The 15876-nt window shown below is 37.0% G+C and overlaps 1 protein-coding gene across 5 annotated transcripts in view; it reads right to left on the reverse strand.

Annotated features, from left to right (window-relative positions):
• The window catches only part of ENTREP2 (endosomal transmembrane epsin interactor 2), a 145757-nt gene that overhangs the window by 78000 nt on the left and 51881 nt on the right, over positions 1 to 15876 (reverse strand). For all 5 annotated transcript variants that reach the window (XM_055814896.1, XM_055814912.1, XM_055814881.1 and 2 more), the window contains exon 2: positions 10684 to 10740. In XM_055814896.1, the coding sequence (XP_055670871.1) occupies positions 10684 to 10740 (57 nt within the window). The remainder of the gene's footprint in view (positions 1 to 10683; positions 10741 to 15876) is intronic.

The raw sequence follows: 15876 nt of genomic DNA on the forward strand, positions 1-15876 counted from the left end.
AACTAAAAAAAACCACACTATTTATGTCTTCATCATCTCCACACAATTTCTGATAGAGTGCAATGAATTGTCTTACTATTTACTATTTTCTGAAACCTCTACAGCTGTTAATGAAACTGGAATTGAAACTGGTGGAATTGAAGCAACTTCATTTTTGAATATTCAACATCAAATTATTAATCTCACTTGTTTTAAATAAATAACAAAACCAAACAAACAACCAAAAGCCCCACTAATCTTTTCCTACTACAAGTTTTGTTTTGTCCTTCTGAGTCCCTCAGACATTTCACATTTCCTACTGTCACAAACTTTTTTACTGTGTGTATAGGTGTGAATAGGTTTATTTTTGTGGTAAAATTTTTCTTCTTTATTATTATCATTCATATGCAAAAAATGCAAGTATGGGGTGATACTTGCCATAATACCAAAAGTAATAATAATTTTAAGGTATCTTACATTTAGTGCTCACTCTGCTTTGAGAATTAGGGATTTGCTTTCCCTCAGCAGTTTTCGCCACTTAACATGTCTGCCTGCACTTTCATGAAATATCACTCAAGAAAGTAAACAACGTACTCTTGCTGCACATCTCAAACATTTTATGAATTACAGATGATCAATTAGATCTGTTCCTTTTTATGAAGGTATAATTTTGTAAAATGAATGACTCATTTTTTTAGCATTTTAACATTTCTATATCTGTATCTGGTCTTGGAAGTGCCCCACATTTTCTTGTGCTGATGTGGTTAAAGAAACATTTCTTATTAATCTTGAAATATACATTTAGCCATAGTCGTGCCTAAATACAAAGTTATTACCAACTCTCAGGGTTTAAGGGTCATTAGTTCTTTCATTCCTTATGGCTTTATGGTCAGAAGCTACACATGATAGAATTGAGAACAGGAAAGGGACTTAAATATCCATAACATGAAAAAAAATCACTTAAGTCTACTTACAGAAGCATGGGTAAATAATGTGACATTTCCAGCATATAAATGAAAAGTGAATAAAGATGACTGCAGACTTCTGAAGAACGAACTAAGTATTTTACTGAAAGACAGACAGAGACATCCCTACATCCCTAAACCCCATAATTTATTTTCCTCCGTGCTTACAAAGAAGGTGAGGCAGATGTCAGAAACCAAGATTAATTTACCAAGGAGGAAGAATAAATGCTGAAGGAACCCAAACTCACACCAAGAAAGAGTTGAAGAAATTAGACTGTGCAAAGGCTGCCAAAAAACTTCAGGACCAGATGGGATGCAGCCTGCGTTTCTAAAAGAAAGAGCAAATGAGATGGAAGAACCATTAGCAGATATATTTAGAAAGCATGTGAGAACAGGGGAATTACTGATGGACTGAAGAGAGGCAAATGTAGCACCCATACCATACTCTTCATTATAAGCGGTAGCAACGATACTGGAACTGTCACAGTTTCCTATTGCATGGTTCTGTGCTAGCATTAACTGCTGCCATGGCAACACAATGCAATGGGAGCAGATGGGGAAGAGAAGGGTCTGTTTAAGGGTAATTAAGACGTGCTTGTTTAGGAAGGGGCAAGTGTTATGCCCCAGCAGGCTTTGTCTGCTCTTCAGGAAAAGCTGCTTGTGTTCTTTGAAACTTTTGCCACTGGGGATAACTAATTAGCAGATGGATGCTCAACAGAGTCTAGATTCTGACATGGGTGACAGCTGGTGGCAGCTGGGCCCAGGAACAGGCAGCCTTTGTAGAAAGGGTAACACAGAGATGCAGGCAGACAGACCCAGGCAAGAAAAAGTTGTAAGAAGTCTCAAGCTATAAAAAGGGACATACAATGTTCGTTCCAAATAGATGCTTCACTCTGCAACACCTTTTCTCCCCATTTATAAAGATTTCTTTGATTCACTTCCTCTGTTTTCATCTCCAGTGTTGCTTCTTTCTCTGCCAGTTCACAGCTTTACTGGTTTATATTCCACTTTTTTTTCCTTCTTCCTCTTCTGTCAGGTATATTCTAATAAAATGCCAATGGGGATAGGATTTTCTGTCAGTTGTTTCCATATAGAGAAGAAAGAATGGAACCAGCAGCCTAAGGCTGGAAAAAACCCAGCAATAGGTGAGACAGCACATTGTTAAAAATTTAAATGTTATGTTAATCTACATGCAAAAAGCAATTTGGGACATGAATGTCATCAGAGTTTACACACACTGTAATTACAAACTTTGAAGACTGCATTTCCAGATCCCCTACTTAATCCACCAAGAGGCATTAATTCACGGCCTGAACCAGCAATTCATACACTGGGAAAACATATACTCCGGGCAGGGGACACAGGTGGGAATTCCAGCCAGCCTCTGACTTCCCTATTTCACACACACATAAAAGCTCTTCTTTTTGGCAACCAAAAGTTGCACTAAAGCACAACATTTATACTTGGTAATAGAGAGGAAGAGTGGAGAAATGCAAGACTAACAGCTTAAGAAGGAGCAAGTCAGTAACAGTGTTCCAAAGTAATAAAGATTCAGAAAAAGCCCATTCTAGAAAGAAAAAAAAAACAAACCACCAAAACACCTCAAAAGCCTCAGTTTTAAGGCACAAACATCTATCAGGAGGAAACCTCATCATATCGGAAAGACTACTTTCTAGCCACCCAAAGTTACCTCCTGTCTAGAAGAAACTCCATTTGTGATCCATGCATAGCATCAGAAAAGGCCTCAGAAGGCCATCAGAAAAAGCCCCAAATGGCATCCAGAGGTAGCACTTTAACCTGGGAATGAAATTGAGCTTAACAAATAGCACTACTAGAGTTTTGCAGAAAACATTTATCACACTGTGTTAATGCCTAGTGAATAAAATACTGTATGCTATTAATTTCCACAGACTGCTCACAAATGTCAAAATTTAAGCTGGATTGTGCAAGTGTGGTTGATGAGAACTTCTATTTTCTGAATAACCGCACAAACATCGCTAGGGCACATTCCTGCATATGCATGCACATCTAAAATTACATACATCCTAGACAAGAGTTTTTGAAACCTACTTTCTGAGAAGTGCCCCAGTAAAATCTAATCAAATGAATCTTCACAGAAAACCAAACCCACAAAAACCAGCACAAGTTGCTAAATACAGCATATCTGTATGAAATATTCATAATTTTTACCTAGCTATGTTATTCATCAAGATAAGTTATGTAACAAAACCCTAAGAAATCCCCATTCATTTTTCATACAGTTGGTTATTTCTTCAAGTATTTGGAAATGAAAATTTTCACATAGAACATAAAAATACCCAAATGAAAAAGCAAGAGTGAACATTGCAGTTGTCCTGCAACTACTGAAGCTTTAACTGCGGCCAGGAGCTGAGGAAAGAAAAAAATTAGAAAGATATACAACCAACCTTTGTCGGAATGGCTCAATCAGGACGCAGCTAAGGATGCCTAAAGCAGAATGGTTCAGTTGCTGTTCTGTTCCTATTCTCTCCTATTCCTCTTCAGCTGCTCTTTTCACTAGTTTCCAATCCAAGAACAGCATCCAGTAAATGAAAAATGCCCTCCTCGAAGCGTGTGAACACTTACCAATCCAAATTTGACAGGAAAAAAAAAAAAGAAGAAAAAAAAAAAGAGAGAGATCCACAGTTTGCATTTCACATAGGGTGCTGGAACGTAGCCACACCAATGGCAAGTACTTGTATGTTCACAAAGTCTCCTGCAGACACTGGCAGTTACTGAGACTAGGGTAAGAAAGTGAGGAAAGACTGAATAGGAATGAAAGAATGATAGCTGTTAGCTTATTGAAAAGGACCCAGAACTGTTTTTTAAAATAAGAAATGAGAGAATTTACTACCAATAAATAAATACATTTTTTAATAAATCATTCAGGTTTAACTACTATGTGAATCTGCTGCTAACAAACAGAAGCAGCTTTGACAGAAACAGAAATACATTTTAAATCTGCTTTCAAATTGATGTAACCCAGAATATAGTTATTAATAAATACATTAACCTCATTTTTTAGATACCGTCTCACAGACATTTGGTATAACTACAGTCACGCTACAGTAGTATGCAGAGACAGCTGATCTGCTTTGGTTACCAGAGCAGCATAGCCACGTTAGCGCTTTATACAAGTAGCCCTCAGTGAAGGGGAGAAAAGGAAGTGAAGCGACAAAACTATGTCCCAACTATAGGAAAATAGTATTTACAGCTCACGCTTTCTTCACTGAAGTCACTCAAACCTAAGACACAAATCTATTTTAAGTCAGGATTAGTTAGTTATGGTGCTTACGGCACAGTATTTAAAAGTCACGCTGAAAAATTAAAGATTCCATGGTGTGATTTCTTATTGCCATGCTTTTGGTTCACTCCTCTCTGCTCATCTATGTGCTCCTGTTCTCAACAGCATTTGACCAGTCTTCCTTGTGTTGCCAGACTCACATTTAAATTCCTCCTGCCTTGTCCTAGTCCCCTGCTTTTCTCTTCCCCTTGACTTAGCATGCAGCTCCTCTGAAACTGAGTATTTTCCTTCCATGCTCCTAAAAAGAGGTCAAATAAAAACACTCTGCTCTCAGTTTCAAAGTCGGGGTTCACACTCCAGTCCAAACCAGCTCTGAGCAAAGTTTACAGCTTTGTATTAGAAGAGCGACTTCGTGAACCAGCACTGGATTTGCTTTGCAAGTAGAATCCATTATAGCTTTCTAAGGTTCTTTTTGAAAACAAGCAATACTCAGCATTCAGCCATATCCTAGTTTATCAGAAACTTTGCAGAACTCTGGTATGTAAGATGTAGTTGTTTTTATCCAGTATTTTGTTAACCTTTAAACTAACGCTTCAGCCTCAAAGACAACTGTTTGTCTAATAGCGGGTTCCTAACAAACATCTTGATCAATGAATTCAAAGAATACACATGCTGAAACGATACTGCAGAGTGATCAAGGAATGTGCTAAAATAGTGATATTCTGCATCTCACCCCAACATCACAGAAGCATCTAAGCCAACAATGACATACAAAGTGATGATGCCTTTAGACTCTGCCATTCTCACAAGGTGTGCATGTTTTTTTACTTGTTTCTCTCTTACAGTCTTGACCCATTTATGCTAACATTGTCTCTCCATTAAGAAGACTATTTACTCCAGCTACCAAAATCAAATCTCTGCTTGGGGGTGGGGGAGGAAAGACTTTTCTTTTTTAATTCAAAAACTTCAACCAGATTTCACCTGAAAGGAAGCTGTAAATTCTTTTACCATAGTTTAAAAACACATGTCTCATCACTTAACCTGAGGTCCTAGAGTAGCTTAAGTATCACAGTGAGGAGCATGTCAATACCCCACATCATTAAGAAGACTATGCGAAACTTAGTTCACATGTTCCTTCTATACATTTTATGTATAATCTGTTTCCTGGAGTTTGGTTGTTTCTGCTATACTCAACAATGGTACCTGGTGGTAGGAGATAATGAGGAAAGATTTGGACCAGTTTTACATATCCAAGCATCTTGTGGGGCAAGCATATATGTGGATGTATTTATTTAAAATTATTAGTAATTTCTTCTTTAAAACAGCTATAGATCTTTTACTGAAAAAAGAAACCAATTGAAGTCTGATAATCAAATAGTTCAAGTTTTTCACAGGACTTCTAGAAAGAAAATCTTTTGCAACAAAATACCAAGCTGACCCAAGACAAATATTTTCTAACAATGTCAGTTCAGTACTTGACTGATTCTTACCACAGGTACAGTCTGAGACCTTGCACAGCAGCTCATCTGTGTGCCTGATGTGCAGGGTGAACTGCTGCTATTTAGGATGACTTCTCTGTGAGGGAGAGGGAGAGGGAGAGGGAGAGGGAGAGGGAGAGGGAGAGGGAGAGGGAGAGGGAGAGGGAGAGGGAGAGGGAGAGGGAGAGGGAGAGGGAGAGGGAGAGGGAGAGGGAGAGGGAGAGGGAGAGGGAGAGGCACAATGTAATGGTTCATTTGAAGGGATTGAAACAGAGTGCTTCCTTCCATTTTAAGCCAGAAGAAAGAAAATCAGAAAATATCCTAAAAAAAAAAAAAAAAAAAAGGTACAGACCAGATTTTTGAGTCTTTATACCCAGGCTAATTACTAAAGGTATATGCACAGATCTGCATGTTCACTGATACATGGAACTGTATCTGGAATGAAGATTCCATCGGAAATACTTTTAAATAGCTATTCTGCGTAATCAAGATTGCTTATTAATAAGTAGTATTGTGTTGTGTTCACTGACATTCATGACATAAAAAAACCCAAAACATCACACCACACTTCTGTTCCTTGGAAAAAATATTAAATCTATCAGTTTATTGTAAAAGCTTTCAGTTAGAAATGTTTTTCTAACTAAAAAAAGTATTTCTCTGGGATCACCCAAATGCCAGATGGCAACAGAGAAGCTTTCTACACAGTTCAGAGGCTGAATTAATCTCCTTAGCACAAATAGATTTGCAGTTACCATAGACTGTAACAGAAAAATAATCTCACTGCACAGTTTAGTTTTGTACAAGGCAATTCAACCTCACAAGCTACACAAGCTCTCCCCCAGTTTTCAGAGACTTCCATAAACCATGAGGAAACAAATTCCTATTTTAACACAGCATTTTAACCTTAAGCAGTGGTACTGATGTAGCCAGCACTTAATTTCCAAATAAGAGACTCCTGAAAGATTTCCCCAAAGCACTACAAATTCTTTTGAGATTTCATAATTAAAAATAGAAAACATTTAATGAGGAACCATCTGAAATATATGGAAAATACTGTTCGCAATTAATGAGTAAAGCAATTTAAAGAGCTCCTTTGACCAAGTGTCTCCTCTGGTAAATGTAAATACAGGTTTGATAACCTGTGTATGTATAGACACAGCATTTTGACAACATAAGGAACTGATGGCTAGGTAGTGACCAATAAAATCAGATGAACTAAAAAAACCTGGTGAATCCTTTAGATAATTAAGCTATGCAGACACTTAAGCATGAAACCTTCTATGTGTAACTGAAGTTCTGCACATTAATATCACAGTAAAATTTCTTTAGTATGCCCACATTTTTAAATCTTTTACTGAACACATAATACAAAACACCAGTCCGGCTAATGTCTTGTAAATACAACTATTCTCAGTTTCAACTTTGGTTCCAGGGTGTTACACCATGCAACCACTCACTCATTCCTATACCAATACCACATAATACATTTCTAATAAGATACAGTCACAAGTTAATAGTTGATTAACTATCTGTGTTTATTAGTTCTTTGACATCCTTTTTTTGCCTGCAGAAAATAATAGACTTGCAAAGAAAAGACACTGCATTGGTGAAAAAAATTTTGCATGAATACAGCACCAAGCAAACCAGAATCAGTAGTATAAGGGGTTGACTCTGGCCAGCAGCTATGCACCACAGAGCTGCCCACTCACTCCCCCCTTGCAGCAGGACAGGAATTGAATCAGAAGAGCAAATGTGAAAAAACTTGTGAGTTGAGATAAAGATATTTAATAAGCAAAGGAAAGAGGAAGGAAAAAAACCAAAGGAAGTGATGCAGAGTGGGAAAAAGAGAAAGCCTTGACACTGTGCAAGTACTGCTCGGTAACAGCCAAAACTCTGGTGTGTTATTATTCCTGTTGCAGCCACAAATCAAAAATATGCAGGAAACTGGCACCTTAAAACATTATCAGTTTCACCAGTTTTCAAAACATTACAGATGGTGTATGGTTTAATTTTATAAGCTTTATTCATGGCTTCAAATGATAAAGTTATCTTTCTTTTTGTTACCACTCTCTGCAATGACAGATTTTGTAACGCACTGCAACAGACACACGTATATTGCAATCTATCTTATAGTTGTTTATAATAGTATAAATTAGGTTAAAAGGTAATCATTAACTGTATGTATCTTGCATACGTATTGTATAAACTGATCACAAGAAATACGAGTCATCAGCATTTTGATGGTACTTTGTGCTATGAGGTTGTAAAGTTATACAGTATTAAATCCTTAATCAGAACAGTCATCCTGCACACATGGGTTCCAACTGCTAATAGGCATTTACAATTCAACAAGGAAAACCAGACATTGTGTAGCCACTGCAGAACTATTAGCACTGGCTATTGCACAAATAATCACACACAGAGGCAAAAACCATCATCCCTGTCCCCTGTTCTGCCAACGGATTATTACACTACCACCAAGTGTCAATACAGAAAATCCAAAGAAAAACAATCAGTGTCTAACTCACGAGCACTAAGCGTACTCTTGGAAATCAGTAATTTCCTAGAGCAGAATTTAGGAAGGTGAGCCGTTCTGAGAGTACTGATACTACCATTTGCTACTACTTCCCTTTTACATTTATTTCCTTGAATGATACTGACCACAACTGCCTATTTCCATTTGAGTGAATAAATTGATATCTGAAAGCCTTGCTGAAATTACAATATGCAAGGATTCAGGAATTAAGGAAGCCAAGTTTCAATACGCCTGAATAACATTTCTGCTGCATGAATATTGTTTATTCCAATGATGTTAGCTGCAATTACAGTTGCTTTTGAGCAACTATTTTGAGAAGTGTTAGGTTTAGTTAGATTTCACAGTTGTACAACTACTCAATTCAGAGGAATTATTTTTGTTTTAATGGTTTGTCATATGTGAGCAGTAAAGCGTAACACAAATGAAAATGAAATGAGATTTGGGTATCAAACTTGCACTTCCATGATTCTTCCACTATCAGGAAGAACTTTTGCTTCTGAAGTATTTCCAATAGGTAGTACTATTACAATTCTATTTAGTTTTATTCAATCGAAGAGGCAGCATCCCCAGGTACAAGGTAGAGAATTATTATTAACAAAGCCTACAAGGTAGAATAAAAACAGGTATATCAGCTATTTGTCATTACACTGAGCAGATACTGAGTCCAATCTTTACCCAGAGATACACATTCTTACTCTAAACAACACTGAAAATCTGCAAAACCTCCAATACGAACTGCGGTACTGACAGGCTAACGGAGGAAACAGCACTTCGGGCCATGCTCCCTTTTGGTAACACCAGGAAAAAAAGTTTTCTGCTCCTCTTTCTGTTCCTGCCCAGCAAATGCTAACCAGAGAAAACAAATGACGGCTCCCATGCTGTCTGTGTGTTCGCAGAATGTTCTACATTCATTGTTTTTAAAAAAATTAAATGGAAAAGTCTGAGAAATTCCGAGTATTTTTACTTGATCACTGCCTATTCATGACATATGAGTCTTTTGGTATGTTCTAATGTAAAAGCTCTCCCTGCTCACCAATGTTAAGTAAAAATTTGTCTGGTTTTGTATTTCAGTCCAGAAACCTGCCTCTACCTTTCTCATGGGCACTCATTTTCACTAATTTGCTTCGCTTTGACCTCATTTTGGGCACATTTATCTTGCCATCAGGCAGCTTTCTACATCATATAGAGTTCATCTGTTGGTAAAAACAGCAACTAGTAAAGCAATTCAAGCTCCACCTGTCCTTTCTATAATAACAATGAAACCTGAATTACAGAAAGGGAAAGAAAAACAAAAATAGATGAGAAGCTCTAACACTACTGCTTTAGATCATAATACTGAAAGACATACCTGAAGTTCTAATTAGGCTTATTCTTATTAATACAGGTCTTTCCATTTCATACCTTCCATTGTATTCTTTTTTCTTGGGACTTTAGTATTAACTATGTTACAAATGTTACATATATTACTATGTTAAATATGCACACTTTTCCAAAGGCAATATTTGCCTGCTAATACAGCCTTATTGACACAGTTATCTCACCTTTTTAATTAAAAAGACTGATTTGAATCCAATATTGCTTTGTGTTAACAGGTTAATTCAAACTCTATTAGCATGCATATACAAAGCATAAATTACTTTTCATTATTACATGAATCTCACAACAGAATACATAATGTAGCTGAAAATTATTTTGCAAAGAGGAACAGCTACTGATTTGGAATATGCTTTTATACCATCCAGATAATTGGTTAAAAAGATTTCTCTCTGGTGTAATTTTAGGCAAGTTAAGTTAAATGCAAAGATAAATGCAGACCAACAGTCTGTTTGTCTAGAACAACAGTGACAGACTAAGCCCTTTTCTAAGTTCAGTATAGCTATTTAAAATATATTAATAAACAAATTATTGAGATTTACAACATATTTCATGGATATCTGTTAATCCAAGCCATACTGCAGTATTGAGTGTATCCTACTAGGCAACAATGCTCACTCTTCTCCACCATTTTTAAATTTCACACACTCAACTACAATATGATTGTTGCTTTTCTTTAAGCATACACATTTATCAAAATGTTTACGATTCATTAGTTCTTGCATTTAAATTACTAAACCATGCGCTATCACTTTTAAAAAGAGACAGAACAGTAACAATGCCAGGAAAGGGCCAGTATTTATCTGCATCCTTCTACACATAATGAATATTATGGCTCTCCAAGACTCAAGTATAAATAGAATAAAAATATTCGTCACACATATTAGTTTATGTAATACAACCTCAAAGTCCCAAAACTTTTGTACTGTTTATAACTATTAGGGTACATAACAGCACTGGAAAATCATCCCCAGAGACTATTGGGCTACTACATAAAGACAAAACCACTGCGAATTGCTGCCACAGAGTCCCTTAGTCACTTTATATCTAAAGTCTGTATAAGAAGATTAAAGCCACACTGCCACTCACCACAAGTGAAAGGGGCCTCTTCCATGAAACAACACCAATCAATCCTGACAACAGTACCTGTAATAAAGAGAGAAAAGTCACCACAGACACATGACATTTATACCAGTTTCATACAAAAAATACAGTAAGTATTAAGATGAAGCTTAATACACAGTCATGATGTGTATTTCCAGAGTGCTGGAAACCAGCTGCTAGGAAGATAATGTCTTCATTTTATTCTCAATAAAAAACCCACCAAAACAGAAGTACTACTAGTTTGTTTTTAAAAGAATTTTCAATCCAGCTGCCAGATCTAATTAGTTCCAATCGGATCACAATAGGTCTTCAAAAATCTTCTCTCCTAGTCCCAAATGTTATCAGCACTAAAGAAGAATAAATGCTTAGGGTAAATTTTCTTCTGCTGTCTTCACATCATCAAAAAGTAGCTTACAAATACGGCAATAAAGGGAAGGCAATCACAAAGTAAGCCAGAGTATCCAGTTAAATTAACAAGCCTGGGGTTTTTTGTTTTGTTCCACCCACCTAAACCACCACACTACTTGATCTTATCTTTGAAAAAGCCCACATACATTCATTTAAACCTGGTATTTAGCATACAGATATGTTACCCCCTCCACTACAAGCCAAAAGGAAGCAGGATTCAGACCTTGATACACCTAAGGTGATCTCAGGTACTTCAAAATAACATGCAATTACAGCTGAGACACCATCACCTTTACATACGGTTAAAAACAGAGAAACTGAAGCAATTGGGTGAGGGACATTGACCCTGGGGTGGAAAAAATATGTGGGGAGGAACCTTTCCATTAGAACATTTAATTAAAACAAATTAGCAAATCAGAATGCAAATAAAATGCAGAGAAAAGTATGCATGATGTATTTATTTCATGAGTCTGCAGCGTTATTTCTCCACCTTAGCTTGTGCGAAGAATTTGTCTAACAGTAACTCGTATATACTGAACTAGCCTGATACAATCATTATGAAATCCTCCTGTGCCTGCTTAGACAAAGCTCTAATATTATTATTGCTCTCTACAGACCTTTGGTATTGAAAAGGGAGGAAGCCCAGAAGCTAATGAATACCATTTTCCATGAAATTATATTCAAGGTTGGTTTAAATTCAAATACCAGAAAGTCACCATTCCCACTATATCATGCTTTACTAGCAATCTTTTAGCTATAATAATAATAATAGACCATAATAATTGCAAATACATCTATATCTAGCCACTACAAAGCAATGTACACTGTACTGGGAATCAGGTTGGAAAGAGCCTGTCTACTGATGCTTAGTGTGAATGTGGAAGAGCAAGCTGTTGGTCCTATGGAAAAGGTGGATTGTGGAGTGTCCAGTTTAAGCTTTCACTATGTCTAGTCTGTGGGCATTCATACTGTGAGCATGTTTCAAACATATTTCACAACTTGATACTATCCACAGCCACTGCAGTTAGTGAAAATATCATTCAGGAAAACAGCATGCTGGAAAATGTACCTTTTCATATTTTCTTTAGCAGCTATGCCATTTTAAAAAAAAAAAAAAAAAACACAACCAAAAACTCAGGCGGGGTTTCATAGTAAAACCTCAACATTAATTTTTAAAACCAAGTACAAATGCAACAGCTGAGAAGGCATAAAAGCACAGAAAAAGTGAACCAAAATCAGGATATGGATACCAAAAACTGTGCAGATAATCCCTACATGAAAATTGTGCACAGTTTGTATTCTGCAGCATTTCCTACAGCATAAAAGCCACACACCAGCTACATACTTCTGAATATTGGCCAAGCCAGGCAAAAGCTGAGAAATCCATTTTTGCAGTTAATTAAATTTGCTCACACAGCTATGTTAGCTTATTATTGCTGTATGATAACTGTCTCTGGGCTGATAGTCCTGTAACGTGAAACTGCACCCAAGAAGGTAAAATGACAGGGTTAGCTAGCTTATCTGCAGGCTAGACAGCAACATGCTCTCAATTATATAAACGGGATGACTCAAATTGTGATATTATTAAAGAAAATCCTTTAGGAAAAGTAAGAAATTGCCTTACAAAACAGAGTATGTATTGATAAAAAAAATACTCGTATGTAAGCCAGTGTTTCTCAGTCACCAGGTCATAGATATCTAGTGTGCTACCTATGAACAGCAAATCCTTACTTTCATTTACTGTGCTATCTCTCCTTCACATGTTAACTCCCCAACTCCTGTCTAACATATTTGTGGCATTGTGCATCGCTGAAGATGCAAGAAGGGTGCTGATCCTTTTTGTTCATCTGAACTACAACTTTGACCTTTACAGAGGCCTTGCAAGATGGAAGAGGTACATGTGGTTTTGTTTGGAAAAGGAGGGCTTGGTGGCCCTCCCCATACTGGCTCACCATGCAAAATGTCAAGCACCGTCACGCCAGCTGATAAACTCTGTGTGCCCTGATCTTAGGCACTACAACTCTGCGTTCTATGTCTTTAACGTAAGAGTTCACCTCAACAATGCTGTAATATAATTTTCCAAACCCCGTTAATGCCCAATATCACTGTGGTTACTCAAAAGCTTATGTTACTTTGAGATGTAGCTATTTCCAGTGCCCAGCACTTCCAATACTTTAGACCACAGTACACACAACTACTTAATCAGAAATATAGCACACAGGGAACATCACATACCAACACTTGTTGGAATACACCAAATGACCCTATCAGAATAGAAAGCTAAAGATGACTTCTCTTGGTCTTGCAGAAGGCCAGGAATTTAATTTAAAAAAAAAAACAAAACCAAAACAAATAAAAAAAAGCCCCACCCATTCTTAACATTTTGTTTTCTATTCAGTTTTTACTTCTTATAAATACAAGGCCAATACTGAATATAAAGTAAATAGAACCATACTTGGTTTATATACAAAAGTAGGAATTATTTGAAAAGTAGCGTGTAATTTATAGGCCCAAAAGACCTTACAGTAATTCCTCCGAATATTCAATGCTTACTTACTTCAAGGGAAGCAGTGTGTAAAAACCATACCTGGTTTCACAAGGTTAAGGGCCAAAAAACAGGCATAAGTGAGTTATTTTTACTCCCACAATTAGAACACAGTCATTTCCTAAATACTCTATAGCTCATTGCCATCTCTAGGCCTTATAATGTTTTTCAAAAGTCAATGTCATATGTATTACTGTGTACAGGCTTTTTCTTTCTTAAACATAAACTGGAGTTTGATGAGTTTAACAACTTGCTTACTTAACTTTGGCAACATGCTTTGACATCAGAGCCTGCATAGCACACTGATCTAGTATCATGGACCTAACTTCTATCTGCTGAATTGCAGTGAACCCACCACCACATAATAATCAAAATAAATCAAAGCTACTAAAAACATGTTCAAAAACGTAATTTGTCACCTTGCCTAAGCAGAATTCCTACAGATGTGTGTAGCTGCTGACTATAACAGTGCTGACTCACGGAGCAAAAACAAACAATACATTAGTGTTGACTTCTGCAGCATTAGAAATGCAGTAACATTAGGTATGAACACTTTCCAACATGCATATGAAAACTCCATTATCATTAATGCAATCTGTGCTCACGCATGAAAAATAAACATTTACTTTAATAGACATATACTGAGGCAGGCCAAAAACAGAAGGTAAAATTACTTTCCAGTAGAGAGATGACACACAAAGAATTTCTTTAAAAAGCCCTCAATGGTGTCTTTTCCAGCATTTTCAACCCTCCATATTCAGGTAAGTCTCTAGAAATCTGGATGACTGAATAGACTATGCAGTCTCTCAATATATCTTAAACTATCTGCTTTTCATGTCTTCATCTCCAAAATGGTTATTGTATATATGTTGTGGTTTAACCCCAGCTGGCAACTAAACGTCACACAGCCGCTCACTCCCTGCCCCCACAACAGGATGGGGCAGAGAATAAGAAGAGTAAAAGTGAGAAAACTCGTGGGTTGAGACAAAGACAGCGTAAAAAGTAACGCATTAGCCATGTGCACAAGCAAAGCAAAGCAAGGCATTCATTCACCTCTTCCCATCAACATGGTGGTCAGCCATGGCCAGGAAAGCCGGGCTCCTTGGGAAGACAAACACCATCACTCCCAATGTCCCCCCCTTCCTCTTCCTTCCCCCAGCTTTATATGCCGAGCGTGACGCCACATGGTGTGGAATATCCCTTGGGTCAGTTGGGGACAGCTGTCCCAGTGGTGTCCCCTCCTGACTGCTTGTGCCTCCCAACCTGCTCGCTGCGGGGTGGGGTGAGAGGCAGAAAGGCCTTGGCTCTGTGTGAGCTCTGCTCAGCAGGAACTGAAACATCCCTGTTACCCACACTGTTGTCAGCACAGGGCCAAAACACAGCCCCATAGCAGCTACTGTGAAGAAAATTAACTCTAACCCAGCTGAAACCAGCACAACACAATATATTTCTCGAATGCTTCCTTTAAACTTCTTTCCTGAATGACATAAAATGTGTATTTACATAAGCACTAATTTAATTAAAACTCCATTTAATATAGTGAAATACTATCAAGGTAAAGACATACATAGATATGTAAAATTACTTACGTTTAAGTATTAATTTGTTCAACAAAACAAGTTAACTCTTTTTTTCTCAGTACAACTTGGGATCTTGCAATGCTTTTCTAGTCTAATATAGGGCATATTAGTTACAAGGAACTCCAAGTTTTATTGTCTATTCTTATACCTACTTTCTTGTTCAGGCTGATACACCATATGTCAAGTCATCTGCTCCTTTTCTGCAAATTTATGGGCTCCTCACCTTTTCAGCTTGCAAACGTGAGAAATTCTCCAGTCAATGGATTAAAGTTACCATTAAAATAATCATACGAGTTGTTCACATTAATTGCAGAAACTCCTTAGCCTTCTTCTGAGATACTAAATAATGGAAAGAGTGTCTATCCTTAGTTCCTACATTATCTAAATAAACAGAATCCACAGCATAGCACATCCTATGCTTTTTTTAAAACATTAAGACAAAACTGTGTGTGGTATTGCATTGGGCACAAATAAAAAGATTGGGACAATTACTTACGTTTCTAACAATAGAAATATCCATACACAATTTTTGTAGGCTTATTTAATTAATTCCTTAAAATGAAAGGACAGAAAACTGTTGAGAAGCATGATATGAAAAAAATAACATGATCATATCGAAGAACTTTGGCAACAGTAAATGAAAAA

The sequence above is a fragment of the Falco peregrinus genome, chromosome 1, assembly GCF_023634155.1.
Source record: "Falco peregrinus isolate bFalPer1 chromosome 1, bFalPer1.pri, whole genome shotgun sequence".
NCBI lineage: Eukaryota > Metazoa > Chordata > Aves > Falconiformes > Falconidae > Falco > Falco peregrinus.